The 22,797-nt window shown below is 39.1% G+C and overlaps 1 protein-coding gene across 9 annotated transcripts in view; it reads left to right on the top strand.

Moving 5' to 3' along the window:
* Positions 1–19,386: 19,386 nt before the first annotated feature.
* The window catches only part of SCN2A (sodium voltage-gated channel alpha subunit 2), a gene marked incomplete at both ends in the record, with an annotated part of 91,940 nt that continues 88,529 nt past the window's right edge, over positions 19,387–22,797 (top strand). For 7 of the 9 annotated variants that reach the window (XM_079782437.1, XM_079782436.1, XM_079782439.1 and 4 more), the window contains 2 exons: positions 19,387–19,653; positions 20,615–20,733. In XM_079782437.1, the coding sequence (XP_079638563.1) occupies positions 19,387–19,653; positions 20,615–20,733 (386 nt within the window). Of the gene's footprint in view, positions 19,654–20,614; positions 20,753–22,797 lie in introns of all 9 variants that reach the window. The other 2 variants (XM_079782432.1, XM_079782440.1) reach the window with 2 other exon arrangements.

Here is a 22,797-nt window from a genome sequence, read left to right as displayed (position 1 = left end):
TCTTTTCAAATTTTATGTATTACTTATTAATGTAGAAGAACAAAATCCCATGAATGAGGAGCAAGCCAAACTTGCCCAAATTAAAATGAAACGCTTGCTGCAATCAGTGTATTTAAAGTACAGTTTGAATGCTAGGAGGTGGTTGTTAAAACCCATGTTAATATTTTAGTTTTATTAATTCAGGTGGCAGAAGGTTTTGTAACAGATGGGCTCTTAGATCTGTCAGCATTTTTAATATGATTTAAATCTTAAATACTTTGAGTTCCTCTATATAAATCAAAATTAACTCTAATGCCTTTACCACACAAGATTATATGTGAAATAGAATGTTATGCACACCTTACTATCCTTTTCCTAAGCATAATGGTAAAATGAGTCTACCACCCCTAGATTGTAGTGCCTAAGAATTCTTTTGAAATTAAACACAAAGTTATCACTATAGACATGGCAAAAACTAGGTGGCTTTGGGGATTCTATTAGAAGTAATAGTTTCAGTCCCTTATTAGCAATTTTCAAATTTTAGAAGGGTGGAGGAATAACTTGTTTCCTTTCTACTGGCTTCATTACCATAGGTAAAAAAGTGCTGTTTATAAGGTAGCAATGTGCATGGCAGAATTAGGAGAACTGAATTTCTTTTTTTTAAAAATATATTTTTATTGATTTTTTACAGAGAGGAAGGGAGAGAGATAGAGAGTTAGAAACATCCATGAGAGAGAAACACCGATCAGCTGCCTCCTGCACACCTCCTACTGGGGATGTGCCCGCAACCAAGGTACATGCCTTTGACCGGAATCGAACATGGGGCCTTTCAGTCCGCAGGCCAATGCTCTATCCACTGTGCCAAACCGGTTAGGGCTGAATTTCTTTTAAAGAATCAGTTTTGTTAATGTCTAAAAACCATTAAGTGTAAGTTTGAATCTGATAAAGATCCCAAAAATCTAATTCAATTAACACCCAAGCATCTCAGAGCTAGAAGAGGGTGACAAAGATCAGCTTTAATATTATGCAGAAACCCAGGGGAAGCCTTCTTTAATCAAAAAGGAGAGTGCATTAAAGTAGACGTCTAAATATCTGCAGTAATGGAATGTTTCATATAGTACTATAGTAACAGAACAGAAGATGAATTATCTAAAATTATTAAAACTGAAAGGAGTTTTTCGGGGTAAAATAGGCAGGTTTAGGGAGTTTTAAAAATAAAGAGGGTCTGTGGGGAGAGGACTGCAAAGTTGGGGGGATGGGAGCTGCCAAAAGGCATACATTCACAGAGAGAGAAAGGAGATGCCACAGGAGAAGGGGAGAGGAAGGTACCCATTCACAGGAGAAGGGGAAAGCCACAGGGAGAAGAGAAACAAAAGGGAGAAAGAGGAAAACAGATTTTCACAGGGGATAGAGAATTCTGCCACAGAAGATGGAGAAAAAGAGGGGGGGGGGTCCCACGTGGGGTTTGAGCTTTGAAGCTGCTATAGTGACCAATCAGAAGGGACTATCAAAAGACAAAGAACTGCAGCCTTTATAAACCTTAGGAAAAAGGGGCTTAGTGGGTCACTCCCTTGAGACTCCCTCCCTACATGGGAGTCTGTGCTTGTTTTCCAATATATTTCCATATACCACCTTTTGTCTGTGGTATCATTCTTCAAATACACCTGGACAAGAACCCGGGAAAAGAAATCACCTTTGCATCCTGTCCAGAGGAAAACCACGCATTTCAGTTTGGTTTCTGCATTTCAAAACCACACATGACTTCTATTAGGCATTGGAAGGCTCTTTGATCTGACCTGTGGACATGGGTGTGTTATTGTGGAAATTCCTATCAAAATGTGACTTAAAAGGAACTATAAGTCTGTTCGGCATTCCCGCATCTGCCAGTACCCTTGACTCTAACCTACACGTTGACCCACTCACTCAAAAATTTTTAATGAAATAAGCAGAACTATTCTTTCTTCATCATACCCCCTCCTCACCCCTGCAGTTTAACTTCCAACTGACTTGAGTTTCCTCCTGCAAAAGATTCCTCACTAGTATCCTTTGTTTTAATCTTCCTCTTGCTCCAATATCTCAGGGCAGAAAAACTTTTCAACACAACTTTTGTCCTGTTTTCCTTCATGTATTTGGGGCATCTTCACAGGAAATTGGACTTCAAAGAAGATGAAGATGAGTGAAGACTGGGAAAGCGGACAGTGTCTGCTTCCTGTGCATCAAGTCTCCCCTCCCCCCCCCCGCCACACACACACACCACCCCCCTCCAGACAAAAATGTTGGAGTCATCTTAAGTTTCTGCAGCTCCTTCTCCACCACTGTGCAGGCAAACCTTAAATGTCATTGAAGCAACCTCAGAAATACTCAAGTCATCCCTTTTCTATCCCATTGCTCTGCCTCATTTGGACATTCCTACTCTCTTGTCTGGGCTTTTACAATAGCGGTTAATCTTATCTCCTGCCCCGAAGGTATTCACACTCTAGACCTCTCCCATACTATCAGAGTGATATCTAAGAAGTAAACCCGATTGTGTTGCTCTTCAGAATAATATTCCTCAATGATTTCCTGTGTCCTTATATAAAATCCAGATTTAATTGCATATAAGATAACCCATGGACTTGACACTTGAGCATGAGGTTCGGCTGGATATAAAGCCTAGGAGATGGCAGTGGTCACATGCTGTCCTGGTAATAGTAGACCTAAAATAAAATCTTGAAACTTTAACACTGTAACAGGAAATAGACCATGACTGACATTTTACAGTTTACATAGATAATTTTAGTCAACATGCAACATGGTGGTGAAGAACTTGGACTCACACATCAGGTTGCCGCAGTCCAAATTTTGACTTTTCTACTTACTAATCTGTCCTGGGGCAAGAAATAAACCACTTGAAAAAAAATAATAAACCACTTGAGCCTCCTTTTGTAAAATAGGATTAATGATTGTTCCTACATCACAGGTTATTATGAAGATTAAATTAAATAATACAGTGGATATGTAAAACGTTTAGAACAGTACTTTCCCTTAGTAAACTTTCAACAAATATTAGCTTTTGTTGACTAATAAAAAAAAAAGAAAGTTGGTTATTATGATGTTTTATTGTGTTACATTTCTGGAGTATTCAGAGAGAATTTTTTCCTAATTTTAAGCTAAAATTGACCTCATATAAGGACATAATATTTTCTTTTATTCAAGTGAGGGGACAATGCTAATTTAACAGTGAGAGGTCCTAAATATGTAAGAATTATTACCTAAATTTATGTTTATCAAAATCAAGTTTCCCTAATTTCTGTATTTTTATTATTAAAACTAGAGACCCAGTGCACAAAATTCATGCACAGGGGGGGGGGGGGTGTGTGGGGTCCCTTCAGCCCAGCCTGCACCCTCTCCAATCCGGGACCCCTCAGGGAATGTCCGACTGCCAGTTTAGTCGCTCACCTGCCTGCCTGCCTGGTTGCCCCCAACTGTCATCCCCCCCCCCACCGCTGGCCTAGTTGCTTCTCACTGCCCCCTTGCCAGCCTAATCGCCCCCAACTGCACCCCCCTCCCTGCCAGTCTGGGTGCCCCTAACTGCCCCCCCTGCCAGCCTGGTCACCTCTTAATGCCCACCCCGCCAGCCTGGTCACCCCTAACTGCGCCCCCTGCCGGCCTGGTAACCCCCAACTGCCCCCACTCCTGGCCTGGTCATCCCTCACTAACCCCTCTGCTGGCCTGGTCACCCCACGCAGCCTTCTTGTTCAGTCGTTTGGTCGTCCCTCACTAACCCCCCTGTTAGCCTGGTCATAGGCAGCCATCTTGTGAGGGTGTTAGGGTCAATTTTCATATTACCTCTTTATTATATAGGATATCTTTTGTCTTCTATAAACAACCAGCAAACTCCATTTCTTACCAGTGATAATTCAAATGGCTTTATTATTATTTTCCTGAATTTTCCAATCCCAACTGTTTTATCTTTTTTTTTTAAAGCAATATCTGCAACAGGAATTTACTCAAAAAACTGAGGTGACCAGGCTAATTTTATCTTCTTTGTTATCAACCTAATCTAACTGTATTTTTATCCATTGATGCTGACTTTTCCACATACTTAATGTCATTCCTCTTGATTTCAAAGCTTAATGACTTCTTCCTTGTTCTTGACCCCATTGTATTCTCATATTCCAAGAGAAAATTGCCTTAGGAAGTACTGTCTCCATATCTTTGATTTTTGATTCTTCATGAACTCTTCCAGCAAGCATGGCCCTTTCTAATATTGAAAAAAAAATTGTGCTTTGGTTCTTTATTTCCCCCTCCTTAACAGTGAATTTCTTAAACAAGATTTGCGCACTTAATTTCCTTTTTAAAAAAATATATTTTATTGATTTTTTACAGAGAGGAAGGGAGAGGGATAGAGAGTTAGAAACATTGATGAGAGAGAAACATCGATCAGCTGCCTCCTACACACCCCCTACTGGGGATGTGCCGGCAACCAAGGCACATGCCCTTGACCAGAATCGAACCTGGGACCCTTCAGTCCGCAGGCCGACGCTCTATCCACTGAGCAAACTGGTCAGGGCTGCACTTAATTTCTTTATGAGCCACTTGTTGCTTATCCATTTTCACTACTGTACTAAAATTATAATCTTACATATGTATTAGTATTTTCGTATTAATGTTTAATAACATTTAAGATATTTTGTAATATACACTTTTCTTTCTGATATTTTACTTTTTTTCTTAAAAGCTTCAGTAAGTAGTCATTGACCTTCGGCATTAAATTTGACACCTTCTTCATCTGGCTTCTATCATCCTTCTCTGATTAGTTCTGCAACTTGATCTATGCAAGAACATTCCCTCCAGTCCACCTGGTCTTTTCATTTGCTATTGTCCCAACTTACCTTGTTTTCTCTTGTAGGTCACAGCCAGACATGCTTGGGGCTGGGCCTTTGCTCATGATTTCCTCTCCAAGTGGAATGTCCTTCCCTTTCAGCCAAACCTTTAAAGCCCAGTGTAAGTTCCACCTCATCCAAGAATCCTTTGTTCCTCACTTCAGCCCTCAATGTCTTTAACCTTTTATGAATAGCAAGGGATATAGAGTAAATCTTTTGAGGGGACCTGGGGAGATCAAAATGCATAAGTTGCAGTCTTGCATCTGTTGTTTATTTGCTGTGGCCACTGACATAGGCTGGCTAAAAACTTAGTTTCTTCATCTATAAGATAAAGTTATTCAAACCTCCCTGATCCACCTCCTTAGGTAAAATAGTGTATATAAAAACATTTAAAAAATTTTTAGAAATCTATTCAAGCTTGTCACGTTATCACAAATCATATACTGCATTGTTATTTGTCTTGTGTTGGCCTGTTCTCTTCTGCTGTTACAGGACTCAGCACTGTTATTAAATTTCCATGTGTTCATTTTTCTTCCTAAGTTTTGAATTCTTTTTTTTTTTTTTACTTTATTACAGTGATATTAATGGTATTAGGATCAAAAAACAAAAAGAGCCAATTATCTTAGAGGCATAATTGGGTTTATACCTCCCAATAAAGTGTGAATCCATATCAAAGAAGCTTATATTCTTATCCTGGCCACTTGGAGATAATAAATTGAAGATATCTGACAGAAACTCTTACTGAAAGAAGGTCAGCAAGAGAGAAATCAAAGATGGTTGACTTGTCCCAGTTTAAATAGGTCTGGCTTAGTGTAGTCCACAGACTTATTAGAAAACAGGATGTTGAAGAAAGACAGTAGAGCTTGGGCTCATATAATTTTCTTTAATAGAAGTATAATTAGCATAACATAAAATATTCATTAGTTTGAATTTTGACAAACATGTTGAATAATACTCTGTTGGATAAAAATATTTATTTTTTATTCATCTATTGATGGACATTTGAAGTGTTTCTTGATTTTTGCTAATATGAAAAACTAGAGGCCCGATGCACGAATTCGTGCATGGGTGGGGTCCCTGGGGTGGCCTGTGGGGATTGGCTGAAACCTGGCGGTCAACACCACCTGCTGCTCCTGCCTGCCACTCCTGCTCATCCCGGCTCCTCTGCACCTGCCGCAGCTATGCTCGCCAGCCGTGAGCCCTGCATCTGGTGCCCGTCCTGAGGAGGTGGGAGGGGGCTAGGACACGATTGGCCCTCCGGGCAGACGGTGGGATGCCCTTGCCAGCTCAGGATCCAGATCCGTCCCACTGACGTTTGCACCAGTTGTCAGGAGTCACCTGGCAGCTGCTTTTATATCCTTTCTTCCTTGCGGAGCATCTAGGGAGGGGAAGCGGCCCTGGTGCCTGAGGCCGACTTCCAGGAGGCATGCAGCATGGTAGGATTCGTGCCGGTGGCGCTGGTCTGGCGGTGCCTAGACTGTTCTCTGGAGATTGGACCTGCATGACTACTGAGGGAGTGATTGGCTGGTGGGCCCCGGGATGGGTCAGTTAGCTGAGCAGTGCTCCCATTATGGGAGCACACTGACCACCAGGGGGCAACTCCTGCATTGAGCATCTGCCCCCTGATGGTCAATGCAAGCCTAAGTAACCAAACGACCGAACCACCGAATAACTGGTTGACCAGTCGCTATGATGTGCACTGATCACCAGGGGACAGACGCTCAACGCACAGGATCGGGCTCCCTCCAGTGTGGATTGGGCATGTGGGGATCAGACTCCCTCCTGTCTGCATTGGGCCTGTGGGAATCAAGCCAAAACCAACTACCCAACATCCCCTGAGGGGTCCCGGATTGCAAGAGGGCGCAGGCCAGGCCAAGGGACCCCACTGGTGCACAAATCTGTACACCAGGCCTCTAGTAGATAGATAAGCTGCCATGAATATTCATGCATAGGTATTTTTGTAAGTTTATATTTTTATTATGTTTGCATTTGTTACCAACTGGATAAAAAACAAGCTCCAATAATACAGTGTTTTCAATAGACACATTTTAAGTATAATAATACAGACAGATTGAAAGTAAAAGAATAGCAAAAGATATAGCATGTACACTATAAGAAAATAGGGTTATATTGTAGATTTCAAGACAAGTAGACTTGTCTACAATAAAGTAGACTTCAAGACAAGGAATACTAACACAGATAAAAAATGATCATTTCATAGGGTAAAAGGGCCAATTTATAACAAGACATAATAATCTTAAATTTGTATGACAAAATCATTGAATTCCAAAATAGAAGAAAAAATTGACAGGACTAAAGTGAAAAATAGACAAATGCACAATTATTGTTAGAGATTTTAACAATTTTCTCTCAATAGATAATGGAACAAGTAGAAAAAAATTAGTAAGGATATAGATAACTTGAATAATATTATCAATGATCTAACATGAGGACCTGATCAATATTTATAAAATATTATAACCAACTGCAGATTATATGTTCTTTTTAAGTGCACATGGAACATTCACCAAAGACTATATGCTAGGCCATAAATACGTCTCGATTCATTTTATAGTATTTGAATGAAATACTATAAAATGAATGAAATTAGAAACCAATAACAATAAGCTATCTAGAAAAAAACCATTTGGGGGTTGGGGAATTAAGCAGCACATTTCTAAATTATTGATCCATGGATCAAAGAAGAAGTCATAAGGAAAATTTAAAGGTGTCCTATGATGAATGACAATTAGAATACAACATGTTAAAACAATCTGTGTGTTCATGCCTTTTAAGCATTCTATTGTCTCAGGAACTACTTAATCAAATTAATATTTTATTCCTTTTAGAAGAACTGAACAAGTAGATAGGCAGAAGAGCAGACTGAAGGCTGAGAATCATAGGGATCATGCCCATCATCAGCCAATGTTTTTATTCTCCTACAATTGTAATTAAGTCATGGATCTTGGTTGAACTAATAAGTAAATATCCTTTCAATGGCAATAAACAGAATGATAAATGTTTTGACAATTTCCCCATAATAAACCCCAGGGGTGTGTATGATGATCCCTATTCCACCCAGTGAAGCACTAGCAGAAATAGTCTGGATACTCTTAATACTGATAGAGATTATAACTAAAAAATAAGTGAGATGGTGATTAAAGAATTGAATAGATAACCAAGGAAAAATTCTGAAATCTCTGTTCTGAGACCTGGACAAATTTTAGTTCAATTCTTAAGAAATATAAGAAGTCTGTGTAAATGATCTCTTGGGAGGCCCCCTCTTCCAAACACAAAACCTATTATTTTAATTAGCATTGGTTGTTGTGCGAATATAAGGGAAAACTTTACTCAATGCCATTAAGAAAAGTAGGGGGTTAATTCTAAATCAAATTATATCTTCCAATTTACAAATTCTTTTATTTGGAAGAATATATCCTATATAATAAAGAGGTAATATGCAAATTAACCCTCATGCCCTCACAAGATGGCTGCCTATGACCAGGCCGACAGGGAGGTTAGTGAGGGACGACCAAACGACTGAAAAGCAGGCTATGTGGGGCAACCAGGCTGGCAGGGGGGTTAGTGAGGGACGACCAAACGACTGAAAAGCAGGCTATGTGGGGCAACCAGGCTGGCAGGGGGGTTAGTGAGGGATGACCAAATAACTGAACAGTAGGCTGCATGGGGTGACCAGGCCGGCAGGGGAGTGCAGTTGGGGGCAACAAGGCTTGCGGGGGGGGGTTGTTAGGGGTGACCAGGTCGGCAGAGGAGGGCAGTTGGTGGCAACCTGGCCAGCAGCAGGGGACAGTTAGGGGCAATCAAGCTGGCAGGGAGGTAGATTAGGGGCAACCTGGCCAGCAGCAGGGGACAGTTAGGGGCGACCAAGCTGGCAGAGGGGGCTGTTAGGGGTGACCAGGTCAAGGGGGGACGGGGGCAGTTAGGGGCGACCAGGCAGGCAGGCAGGCGAGCGGTTAGGAGCCAGCAGTCCCGGATTGTGAAAGGGACCAGCAGTTGGACATCCCCGAGGGGTCCCGAATTGGAGAGGGTGCAGGTTGGGCTGAGGGGACCCCTCCCCCGTGCACGTATTTTGTGCACTGGGCCTCTAGTTTTTTTTATAAAACTCAAGCCAATCTCTCTCTTCTCTTTCTCTCTCTCTCTCTCAAATCCACCCCCCAAAAATTGTTTGCAACTTGTAATCATGATTTGAACTTTTCAAAAGCTGTGTGAGTCATATCTTTCCCTTTGATAATTTCCAAGTGACGAAACTGTTTTATATATCAGTCCTTGCTTTTAATGATTCAATATATTTTGTTTGTTTGGTACTGAGAAAAAGAAATGGGAAATGTCATTCACAAATATGAGCCTGGAAATGAATATGTAGAAGCACATCATCACTTCATTGGGGGGAAGGGAGTATGTTTTCCTGAGCCTTTTGCCTTTCTCCATTCTCAAACCTGCTCTTTTCCTGTTTTAGTTTTCATATGAAATTGGTGAAACAATATGGTAGGGTGGGAATCACAGGATCTGACATATGTGGGCTGTGCATTTATGTACATGATAGAGAGCTGTTCAAAATCTAACCATCCTAAAAGTTATAGCCATACTTTTATAATTCACAAACATTGAGTTATATAGGAAACTTTAGAATATACATCATTTCATTTAAAATTCCCTCTCTCCATTCATTCCTGCAGGCAAAAATTGATATATTAATAATATTAAGAAAATAAAATATTTGCCTATAATGCTTTGTAGTTCCAAAAATATTTTACTTCCAATAATATGAGTTTACCCCAACAGCAAACTTACAGACTTGACCAGGATAGGAATTATCTTTATCCTAAAGAGAGGGGGAAAAGAAGGAGGAGGACAAGGAGGAGGAAGAGGAAAAGGAGGACGAAGAGGAGGAGCAGGTGGAGAAGAAGACAAAGAAAGGAAAAGCCTAAGGGTGAAGAGATTAGGTGAATTGAGGAACAAGAGTGGCTAATCTGGTCTCTCCAGAATGTGTTAGGAGTGCTTAAAAATAAGGAAATGTGCTAGTGAGAATAGCTGCCAACCTGTTACATAGACAAGTGCATTTTTCATACTTGAAAACCAACACTTCTTTTACAGATGAAAACAAAAAGTTTTGTAGCAATGTCTGTTTTATAATTGGTGCTATTGTGTCTTTTTAAGACTGCATCATGGGACAAGAAAAATATCCCTTTTCTGATCTTTTAAAATTTCAACGAACACATTTGTAGGCATTTAGATAGGCAACATTTTGCTTTGTCTGCTTCTCTGATGCAGAGCTGCTGCTAGCTGCTAAGTCTGGCTGCTGAGCTCGCCATTTCCGTAAGACTGTTCTGGGTCCACCTGCAGGAAGCCATCCAGGTTGAGACTTTCTTGAGCATCCAGGCCTGCTATTCTGCTTTCTACACACCCCTTCTGAGCGCAGGCTCATTACATTGAGGGGCAGTGAGCTTTCCTTTATTTCTGGTCTGATTGTTGCTTCTCAGGTCTGGCTTGGGCTCTGATCTTGACATTTATGTCACAGGTATCACCGGTGAAACTGCTGGGAAACCAGATGGCGGGCCTAACTGAGGACAGCAGCATCTGCTGTGGTACTCACTGTGCCTGTTACCTGCTCTTTCTGCTTCCTGTTGATGTGATTGCCTTGTGTTGTCATTTTCATTCTGTCCATGTTATTCGCCTTTCTATAGACCTTTCCAAATGTGAATACCTTTCTGTAACTCTTCTCATGCATTTGCTCTGCCTGGAACCCCACCATCCAGGAAGGCTCATGACTTGGCTGGCTTCCCTGGAGGGCTTTTGCTTACAGGCCACTTCCTCAACGAGCCTTTCCCTAAGCACCCTTTTCAAATTTACAACACGCCATTCTCCTCAACCTCCTCCCCTGATATCTTTTCTTGTTTGCCAGCATTTTCTTTTTCTAGAGCAGCATCACCTGGTGTATTCTATATTTAACTTACTTGTATGGAGGCTGTATCACTAGGACACAGAATATAAGCTTCATGAGGACAGAGTTTTATCGACTTTTGTCTGTTTGCTTAGTTACTGTATGCTAAGCATCTGAAAAAATTGCTGGCTATTGCTTAGCACTTGAAAATTGTTTGGTTAAATGATAAATTGCATTGTAAATTTTGAAAGATCAGACTTCTAGCTTTACATTTGGTCTTATTCATTTTGCTTAGTACAATGCTGAAGAGTTGAAGGGCATAGTTAAGTAGCATTTGCTATGTGTCCTGGGTATTTTCTTTATCTTCTTTAATCCTTACTATAATCCAAGTCCTTTGCCCAAAGAAGTACAGATAGAAATGACCAGGGTGAGGATGCAAACTAGTTTCATCTGACTCCAAAGCTAGAGCCTTTTTCTTCAGAAGCATAGTGTCTACCAAATAATAGTAAGTCAATAAAAGCCCCTCAAGATGAGTGATGTTTCTCTAAATCACATATAGCTAGAAACTGAATGCCAACACTCCTTGGTTAAAAAAAAAGAACTGCTTCCTGGCTGGTGTGGCTCAGTGGGTTGGAGTGTCATCCCATACACTGAAAGGTGGTGGGTTTGAGTCTGGTTAGGGCACATACCTAAGTTGTGGGTTTGGTCCCAGGTTGGTGTGTGCAGAAGGAGGCAGCTGATTGATGTTTCTCTCTCTCAAAAAAACAAAACAAAACAACAATAACAACAAAACCCTTTAAATTAGCTTCCTACTAAGTGACAACCCCAAAAGAAAGAATTGTCTAAAACTAACACAGATACTGGATATTGTGGAAGCCATAAAGAAAGATGAGCAAGATGAGATGATAGGGGAGATAGACTTTGTGTAAATAACTTTAATACAAGGTAGAAATGACAAACTGCTAAGGTATCTTTAAAAAATGAAAAGTAACCAACATTTATTAAGCAATTGCTAGGTCCTAATTTTTGTGCTTACCTTTTTCTTATAAATGTATTTCATAAAACTCAAAATGAGCCTTCATTTCTAGTGATGAGAAAACTGAGGTACAGAGAGTTGAAGACTGATTCTAGCAGAAGTGAGCTAAACCCACAATAGCAAGAGTATAAGAAGAAACTAAGTTATTCTTGCCGAAACCGGTTTGGCTCAGTGGATAGAGCGTCAGCCTGCGGACTGAAAGGTCCTAGGTTCGATTCCGGTCAAGGGCATGTACCTTGGTTGCGGGCACATCCCCAGTAGGGGGTGTGCAGGAGGCAGCTGGTCGGTGTTTCTCTCTCATCGATGTTTCTAACTCTCAATCCCTCTCCCTTCCTCTCTGTAAAAAATCAATAAAATATAAATAAAAATAAATAGTCAGATGTAAAAAAAAAAGAAATTAAGTTATTCTTAATAGGTGACTAGCAGTATATCCATGGTATTCTATAAATATCTTAGGTATAGATAGGGATCCAGTTACTTAAAAAATTAGATGTATTTCACATTACTCTTTTCAACTTCTGTATCAATGGCACATTTCTCACCTCCAAGGAAAAATGGTACAATCAAGTGTATTTAGAATTTGAAATCAGATACATGTGAGTTTAAATGCTGGCTCTGTGTGGTCATGATTAAACCAGGATCACCATCACATTAGAAAAGTGAAAACACGACTTCCTCCACAACATATTACAAGAATTAAATGAGATAACTAATATCAAGAACTGAGTAGAGTACCAGAATTTAGGCCATGCTACCATAACATGAAGAAACAAATTTGTGGTTTCTTATGTTCTCATTCTCTCATCTCTAGTTCTTTCTCTCTGACACACACACACACACACACACACACACACACACATTTCATACCTTTTGGGATGTAGCTATTTTTTGAGCATTGTTTTTCATTCCAAAGTCCTTCTGTTCTTGACTCTTTTTGTTTCCTCCTGAGGAAGATTCCCAGACATGCAGATCTGCTACCCCACTGAGGAGTTTATTGGCAGCCTTTTTCTCCTCTATAGAAGAGGGTGAGGGCCAAGGGGGAAAGTTGTAGATAGAAGTCTTCAATGAAAGAGAGGAATGAAGAAAACTGAGCTGGAAATACTTAGGCCTTTGGAGCAAATGGGAATGTCTCCCTCTCTTAGGGATGATCACAACTTACAAAATCTTTCTTACCTGACTGTTAAGACCCAGAAGTGGAATTCTGTGATCTAGCCATCAAAAACAAACTAATAAGTAATCAGATTAAAGGTGGCCTTCCAGCTGATTAGTCGTTTAGGGAGGGTTGAAGTAATTCATGGGTGTCTACTAACATGCATTAAATGAAGTTTAAGAAAGGATGTAGAAGCATGTTACTAGTTTACCTGCAATAAAATAAAAATGTTTTATAAAGATATAGGTCTATTTCATTACATATAATTTTTTCCCTAGGAAAGTTGATTGTAAAGTGATTATCAGTACATTAAATACTTTTTTCAGATTTATCATGATAACATTGGTGTGCATTTCTATTAAAGAAAAACAAAATGTGTTTAAAACATAATAATTTAAAGAAACACCTATGTGAAGAATATTGCTCAACAAATATTATCTGAATGTAAAATACTTAAAGTAAGGGTTTTATATTGTAACTATAGCTAACCCTTAAAGAGAAATGACAGTTTATCTAAATAGTACATAGTGAGCCTATGTCTTCTTTTCTATTTTGCGCTGTTCCTAATCTAGAGTGGAAAAACATCCAAGTCTGGTTGTCCAGAACTTTTTCCCTCTTATGGAAATTGTTAGGTACAGAAATGAGCTAGTGGATCAAAGTTTAAGAGTGAAGGATATAAAAAGAAAAACAAAGTAAGTGAAAATCAGAAAGTTCATGAGAAAATAGACTCGAACCTATGGATTAAGGAAACTAGAAAACCCAGAAAATAAACCTGCTGCTAACATTTAGCAAATCTTTTCTTAGTTTTTATTTTTGGCATTTCCTTAAGGTACTGAAGAGAATTAAACATTACAATTATAAAATAGGATTAAAGTATCAATTTCAGAAAAAAGACATTCCTTAGTACTTCTTAGTTTTCCTAACTCAGGAACAAAAGCCTGTAACTTTTTTGAGCACTTATCCACAGTCACTAATTATAGAATAGACTATAACTACTTCCTTATCTGTGAGATTTAATGAGTCAATAATTTTCTTAGTATGAATTTAATTTTAGAGTACTTATAAATGTGGATTTTTGTTGAAAGAATCATATACTATTTATCACTACATATCTTTGCTTTGTATTGCCTTATTTTTGTATAACTTTACTATTTTTGTAGATGTCATTATATATATTAACATAACTTATTTTTTCTTTTATATTGTAAGTTAGAAAATTAATTTTCCTCTTTTATAAGTGAGAAAACTAAAAGAAAGAAGGCATGGAAAGGGAAACAGAAATGTCAGCAGAATTTAGTAATCTGATTCTTAATATTTTTTCCTTTCTGACTACTTAAAATAATATTGTTTGTTTTTCCATTATTTATGGGTTTTCCAATTATAGTATCTGGCCTTAAAAGTTGTAATACAAAATCTTCTGTCGGAAAAGTAGTATAACTGAGTGAAGTTTAAAAACCATGGAAATGTGTCACTTAGCATTCTTACAATAAAATGTCATTATGGTGTTACCAGGGTCAGTCCAGATGAAAGAAAAAACTAACATGCGTAACTTCTGAGAACTGTATCCTGGGAAATCAGAAACAAGAGACTATGATTCTTATTTCAAATCTATATTTCATAAAAGCCTTTTAGAGATGGTGTTGCTCATCTTAGGTCTTGCATATTTTGATAAAACATTTCAAGGTTCACCCTTTTAAATATCCTAAGGCACATTAACTGACTAGGATCAACGGGAGAGAAAGAGGTGATCCCACAACAAATATAATATCTTGGTGTGTTTCTGAAAGTGGATGACTTGGAAAAAGGCTTGAGAAGCACTGCGTAGTTAGTGCTTAGGAACATGGATTCTGTCGCCAAAGATCATGGGTTCTAATTCTGACTCTACTACTTCCAGCTGTGAACTTATGCTTATTGTACATCATTTAACTTTTTGGTGCCTCAGTTTCCTCATGTTTCAAATGGAGATGATTATAGTATCTAATTCATCAAGTGGTTAAAATAAATCATTTTATAGTTCTTAAAATAGTGCCAGAGAAAAAAGTTAGCACTATGTGTTATTATGGTTAATCTCCTGTCCAAAAATATGTCTGCAAAATCACTATAAATTTTGAACTCCTTAATTTATTTTTTGAAATAGAATATCTTGTATAAGTTAGCTTATTGTTGAGCATGTCTGAAAAGAGACACCAGAATATTCACATATTTTTTTGATAAATGAAGCTAATGCTTACCATAGAGATTTGTGAAATATTTGATTACAGTAAGATAGCTTTCTTTGGAGAAGGAATCTTCTAAATATCTTGCCACACCAGGCCTGGCTAGTGTGGCTCATTTGGTTGAGTGTTGTCCCATGCACAGGGGGCTGCCAGTTTGATTCCCAGTCAGGGTACATGCCTTGGTTTCAGGCTCGATTCCACAGTAGGGGGCATGCAGGAAGAAGCTGATCAATGTCTCTCTCTTATGGATGTTTCTATCTCTCTTTCCCTCTCCCTTCCTCCTGCTGAAATAAATAAAAATATTTAAAATTTTTTTAAATATCTTGCCTGGTGTCTAAGTCCTAAACATGGAATATTAATGAAAATAGTGGAACTAGAAAAAAAGTATATACAGAATATATATAGAGAGATTTGTTCCTTATTGTAGTAAGATGCTGCAGCAGCTCCAGCCTCCCAACTTCCCAGACCTAAATCCAAGAGGAACAAAGACCCAGAAAAACTCATGTTGTATCCCACTGACTCCAGTTGGGTCACATGCCCATCCCTGCAGTCATCGTGCTATCCAGGGCAAAGCCATGCTTTGTGCTTTGGTGGCTTTCCCTAAGCCAAATGCCCGCCCTTGGAAATAGGAGGAAACCTCACTTGAATATATACGTACACATACTGATGTCATAATGTTACTCTCTAAGAATTAGAGCACTAGAAATACGACAGATATGTGACTGGAGTTCACTTATTTGTTTTTGTTAATCAGCATCAGTGCCCCCTTATTCTAGTAATAGTACCCCAACTCTGCTTTTGACAAATGTTTCTATACCATCATCACCTGACTGACTGTTCATAGGTGTCAAGTGAGGTTTCCTCCTATTTCCAAGGGTGGGCATTTGGCTTAGGGAAAGCCACCAAAGCACAAAGCATGGCTTTGCCCTGGATAGCATGGTGACTGCAGGGATGGGCATGTGACCCAACTGGAGTCAGTGAGATACAACATGAGTTTTTCTGGATCTTTGTTCCTTTTGGAGTTAAGTCTGGGAAGTTGGGAGACTGGAGCTGCTACAGCATCTTACTACAATAAGGAACAAATCTCTAGAAAATCTATCACCATAGAAGCCAGAGCCAAAGGATACAGCATGACTAGGTGCAGGTAACATTAGTTGAGCTCCCAAATCATGCCAAGCCTAAAGCTAGTTGAAGACAGTAAACCTTGAACCGAAGAACTCCCTTCTCCCCTTCCTTCCTTTCTTCCTTCCTTCCTTCCTTCCTTCCTTCCTTCCTTCCTTCCTTCCTTCCTTCCTTCCTTCCTTCCTTCCTTCCTCCTTTATTCCTCCTTTATTCCTTGCTCCCTTTCTCTTAAGCCAATTTGAGTCATTCTTTTGTCTCTTATAACCAAAACAAACTAGTATAGTGACTAAAAAATTCTTTGGGGCTATATCTTCTCTTTGCTTGTTTCCAATAAATATATTTTTTAATTAAAATAGCTAAGCTATAAAATAGGCTAAATATACCAATTTAATAATCATAACCTTTTCTGATTATAATAGGTGTAACTGTTTTATTTTATCTTAGGCTTTGTTTGCATGTGTAGGTGTTTGTTTTTAAGACTGAATTAAATTCACAGATTTTTGGTGTCAGATTTTGAGTTTGAATTCTGCCTGTGTGATCTTAGGTGACTTTTTCCTAACCTCAGTGTGCTTTTTTTCTTCAGTTTTCAAATAAAGGCCATGAAAGTGTTTATCTGGCAGGGTTGTGGAGAGGATGAAATGAAATAGCACATGCAGATGTCTTATCCCAGTCAGTGACTGGCACATAGTAAGCCCTCAAATCTTAGCTCTGTTATTAGTTGAAAGACTGGCATTTAGGATCCCACTGGCTGTTCAGTTTTCTTCTGGTTGCGTTTCAGTCATTTAAATCAGAGATAAAATAAAATTGGTATCTGATCAGGTTGATTTTTATTTCTAGAGAAAGGTAACTAGTATAACACAAAGACAATCTCTCTGTTGAATTAGCAAAGCATTTTATTGGATTTCAGATACTCTGGGGGGCTGAGCCTAATGTTAAATCGCACTGTATATCAGACTTCCATTAATATAATTGCTGTTTTATGAGTTTTTATTTTTATCCCTAAGTTATTTACTTTCATTTTACTTTTAATTTGAATTATTTGTATTGATTAAATGATTTCTGGCTTGGCAAATAAAAGCACAAACAGAAGCATTATTAGTTAACAAAATTAATAATTGAAGATCAGACTTCCATTACTGAAAGCTTTGGGCTGCTTCAAACATATGTCTATGTGTACACCCTGAGGAGTTTCTCTCCACAGTTGCCCCGCCCTCTAGTGGTAGTTACAAGAATGCCGTTTTGTAGTCCCCTGCACAGGAAATGCCTGTTCTTACTTCAGTTACCACAATCCTTTTACAGGAAGTTAGGTGTGGTCTTTGAAGGAGAATTAAAAAAAAAAAAAAAAATGAAAAAAAGCATGATGGAATTTTATCTGCAGTCTTCTTGATGCCAGTTTATCAATCCCAAAATCTGAGTATAAAAGATTCTGCAGGGGTAATGTTTTAATATTCTTATTCTGCTTGTTCTCTGTGATGCTTCTGTACCTTTACAGTAGAATCCTTGGGGGAATCAGCAGAGGACCACTTTCATTCTGAACCTGCTGACTGCATGTGTTAGCATGTCTCTTTTATTAGAACATCCAGGCATGGCAGTTCTCTCCTTGCACACTCCGGGGAGGGACTGCCATGCCTGTCTCCAGGCAAAAGGGTCTCTGGGGCTGGGTGAGGAAAATGAGGGGTGTTTGGAGGCACTGTGATACTGAAGGCAGTCTGCTAGCTGGTGGCTGAAAGGTCCTGCCTAGTCTACTTCAAAAACAAATGTGGAGACGGTACTGTAGCTTATGTTATTTTTAATGTTCCTGTTTTATCTGGCGTATGATACAGAAATTACCCAGATGTTAATGAATTTTACTCTTAGAAAATGCACTTCATAATTAAATGGCAATTCTCATTCCTGTAGAGTGGGGTTAAAATGGATTGACATTTTTTTTAAAGAAGGGAGAATAGATAAATGATTGAATACAGCTGACAGTCCGGTGTCAAGATTTTGGTTGTATTATTTTAAAAAGCATAGACACTCCTGCCACTGATTGAGAGATCACATTCGGTGTGATTGGTGTGCTCTGTTGGGTTTTATATATATGTTAAACCAGTAAAATGTGATTAGAATACAGTAAAACTTCATTTATGGTATTGCAAAGACCAGCCGAATAGGAGTTTCCTTAAAGGATAAACTATCTTCAACTTATGTGTGTTTGTTTTTTTTCAAGTCCAAAGCTGCTATGTACATTTTATGAAATGGGCACTATTTGAGAAAACGGGCTTTCTCCACAGTATTTTCTAAGGCACTGCAAATTGGTTCACTTAAGAAGCAATTACACTAGCTAACAGCAGGTTGCTAAGCCGGGGGTCCTAGCTCCAGACCTCTGACGCGGGTGACTTCCTGCCCAGTTTGGCAGGAGCTGGATCCCTTCCTGTGCAGCTTCCGAGCAGTTCCAAACGCAACCGGGCATCCCCTGCTCCTTCCTGCTCCCTTGCTTTCAAGCAGCATCCACCTCTGTTCCCACAGCCTGGCATTTCGGGATTCCCAGAGCTTTTTACCAGGTGCGTGGATTTTGAATAAGCTCTTAGGGGTGGAAAAGTAGGCCAAAGGGAGCATAGAAAAAAAATGGAGAGAATCGTGCAAGATCCCTGGAACAGCCCAGGTTCGACAGTTTTAGGTGATGATTCATCTCTTGTTTTGGATCTCTGATATTTTTTCAGAAAGGATGTTTTTTTTTTAAAAAAAAAGATGGCTGCCAAATTATTCACACAAGTGAAACAGCAAGCACAAACCAGTATCCTCCATTTCTGAATTCTGAATTGGATATTTCCACTTAAAACATTTTGGAAGAGGGAGATAAGATTACCTCATAGACATCTACTGAATATGTAAGCTAGATCTCCATGCAAGCAAGTGAATACATGCAGAGAATTCCCTGGGTGCCAAATACAGCTGCCTTAGTAAAATATTGTTACATCTAGCTTGATTTATATATTTCGTGTCAATATCATGTAATTGCCAGTCACCTTTTTCCCTAATGGCCATTGCTTTCTCTCTGTGTGTGTGTCCGTCTCTTGTTTCCATAGCACTTTCTTATGCAAGGAGCTAAACAGTGACTAAAGCAGGATGAAAAGATGGCACAGTCAGTGCTGGTACCGCCAGGACCTGACAGCTTCCGCTTCTTTACCAGGGAATCCCTTGCTGCTATTGAACAACGCATTGCAGAAGAGAAAGCTAAGAGACCCAAGCAGGAGCGCAAGGATGAGGATGATGAAAACGGCCCAAGGCCAAATAGTGACTTGGAAGCAGGAAAATCCCTTCCATTTATTTATGGAGACATTCCTCCAGGGATGGTGTCAGAGCCCCTGGAGGACCTGGACCCGTACTACATCAATAAGAAAGTGAGTTCTTGATCAAGTTCCCTTGACTTCCCCTACTTCCTAATTGGTTCTGGGCTCTCCCCAGGGGTGTCTGGTAAAGAGCACTGGGCCTCTTCCTCTCTGGGTCAGGTAGCCGGAGGATGCTGGGTGGGCCTGACCATGGAATGACCTCATTATCCTAGAAGTTTTGGAAGCACTCATTTGAACCTACATTCTCAGAGCAGGCAGAAAATTAAGGAGGCATTCTGCAGAGTGGGAACTGAGGAAGGGCAAAGTGTGGTGAAGCAAAAAGTGAAAAGGAGCCATTGTTTCATGTGCATGTTTTATACAGGTGTGGCAAAAGTAGGTTCACGGTTGCTCGTACAGAAAAAAATACAATAATTAATAAATGATAATACAAGAATAAACTTTGTGTTTGGTGTACTCACAGCTGTAAACCTACTTTTGCCCCACCCTGCATTTCCAGGAGTAGTGCCTAAATGCCTCTTTATGATATTAAGCTCTATATAAGGTACTTGGCTTATCAGCAGGTTTACACCTTCATACCACAGACTTTGCCTTTTCCAAGTGCCCCAAAAAGAATTTTATCCAAAAATACACTTGGAAAACCCTGATGTTCTTGTGATTTTTTTTTTTTAATGAAGAAGTAATCACAGCTTCCTTTCATGTTTTTCATGAATTATAATTACAGTTTAAAAATATTGGTATCAAAACTTGATAAAGATGCTAAGACTTCCTATGGCATTGACTACATTTTTTTTGTTTGTTTTCTTTAAATCCTCATGTCACGTACTGATTTATGAAAATTTACAGTGCTCAGGGAGAAAAAAACATCTATTGTGATGTCATATGTTGGTAATTAGCATGTTACTACATTATTTTATAAGGCTATGTTTCTAGAGAATGGTCTCACCTTTCTCTTCAAATGTCCTGGATGTATATTCTAAATCCTGGTTTGTGTGCTGTGTTTTTTCTTTTTCAGACGTTTATAGTATTGAATAAAGGGAAAGCAATCTCTCGGTTCAGTGCCACCTCTGCCCTGTACATTTTAACGCCCTTCAATCCTATTAGAAAATTAGCTATTAAGATTTTGGTACATTCATATCCTTTTTTTCAAATAGTCACTTGATGTGACTTTGCTTGTTGACTGAATTATTGAGCTAGGATGTTATTTTTTAAAAAATATATGTGGTTGGTTGGCAATGTTATATGCTTTTTCTTTCCTCTTACTTAACAGTTAGCATATTGCAAAATAGGATCATAGGTAAGTGAAACAGTTTTTCTTATCTTCTAAGTGTCTCTCCTCTTCCTGACTCATTACTTCCTTCTTTCCTCCTCTGCTCCCTGCTGAATTGCTTGCTGCATTAAACAATTCTTTATTAATTTTGACCATATTGCCAGGTTCTCCTATTATACGTCCTCCTCTTCAAATTTTACAATGTTATGTAATGGGTAAACTTTATGAGCTAATTTTGTTTACTGCTTCTACTTTTGGAATATATAGACCTAATTGTAATTACACAATTTTATTTCTTTTTTTGATCTAAATTTTACTATTTTCTGTTTTTCATTTTAGCATTTGAAAGCTTTGGGTTGGTAAGTGTTTAAAATTGTGACTTTGTACATACTAGCCTTTAAATATTTCTTCAAATTCAATTCCCAACGGTATTCCCAGTGATTTTCTATTTTCCTTTCCTTTTGTCCTTCCTTCCTTTGTTTCTTTCCTTTTCTCGGTCACTTGTTCTTATGTTCTATTCAAGTCACAGGTCCTGCGACACTATCTCTCTCCAAAGGATTAATGCCTGTCTACCCATTTATATTCTCATTTTATTCTCCATTCTCCTTATTGAAGCAGCTACTACTTCCTAGAAATGGGATGATGACACTTTGGTGAGAAATGGTCATTTGATTTACGCCTGGAAGTCACATAGAGCAGCTGTGAATGATAGGTTTATTCCAGGGAGTGGGGAGGGGTCTGCCTGACAGCTAGCCTTGGAAAAACCAAGGAAGCACAGGTTTAGAAGACTGGGCAATGCCAGGCACGGGCAGTTAGAGGAAGAACATGGAAGCATTGGGATGAGGACTGACATGAGTCAGGAGACAGAGGTAAGGTTCTTGAAGGGGAAACTGAAATTTAAGCAAAGCCTCAGACAGGACAGTGTTTCATGTTGCATCTTCTTTAGCAGAGTCTTGCCTGGGATTCCATGGCATGGCCAGCCCAGGACCTGGCTTTAAGGCTTGCAGTAGAAAAGCTCACTGCCCCTAGCAGGTCCAGATAATATTTGAAGTAAATCAAGTGCGGAATTCAGGAGATGGGATAAGCTTAGTACTAGGGAATTTGTTTCAGTGCTTGGTGGAGAGGCTGTCAATCATGTCCCCAGACTTGCTCAGCATTTGGGTAAATGATTTCTTCAGAAGCATGGCCTTTTGGAAGTCAGTCTCCTTCTAATCTCTAGTTCATTCCCCACTCTCTCCCTCAAGGTTTTGTATAGGCATCAGCATATTTTAATTTGATTTTTTTATATTTTAAGATTTAATCATTTCTTCTGAATTATGTAAAGCAGTGTGTTTCCTTATTGTTTTTCAAGTAAGATAACCCAGGTGTACAAGAAGCAAAAAAAGGTCTTTGACTTAGCATTAGGAATGAATAATAAAGTTTAGATTTAGATTTGGGTCTCCTGAATTATAAATTATGCTCTATTATTATGTTTCAAGTATTTATAATCTGTGTACTGAATAAAACTTTTCATAAATTATTTATTATATCCTATATAATAAAAGGCTAATATGCAAATTGACCAAACGGTGGAATGACGTCCACTGACCACCAAGGGGCAGATGCTCAATGCAGGAGCTGCCCCCCTGGTGGTCAGTGCACCAGAAGCCGGGCTCACAGCTGGCGAGCATAGCAGCAGTGGCAGGAGCCTCTCCCACCTCTGTGGTAGCACTAAGGATCCCCCAAGGGCTCCTGGACTGCAAGAGGGTGCAGGCCGGGCTGAGGGACACTGCCCCCCAGTGCACAAATTTTGTGCACCGGGCCTCTAGTTTTACAAATAATTGTATACCCTTGATATCAATATTATCTCTACATGTAATTATGTGAAAATGCAGATTTACTCTAAAGCTTTGTTCAGAGTAGAAACTATAGAGTATGTGTTGAATTAA

Source organism: Cnephaeus nilssonii, assembly GCF_951640355.1.
Source record: "Cnephaeus nilssonii genome assembly, chromosome: 10".
NCBI lineage: Eukaryota > Metazoa > Chordata > Mammalia > Chiroptera > Vespertilionidae > Cnephaeus > Cnephaeus nilssonii.
The sequence above is the reverse complement of the archived record's forward strand: the minus strand, read 5'-3'. Positions and strand labels throughout refer to the sequence as shown.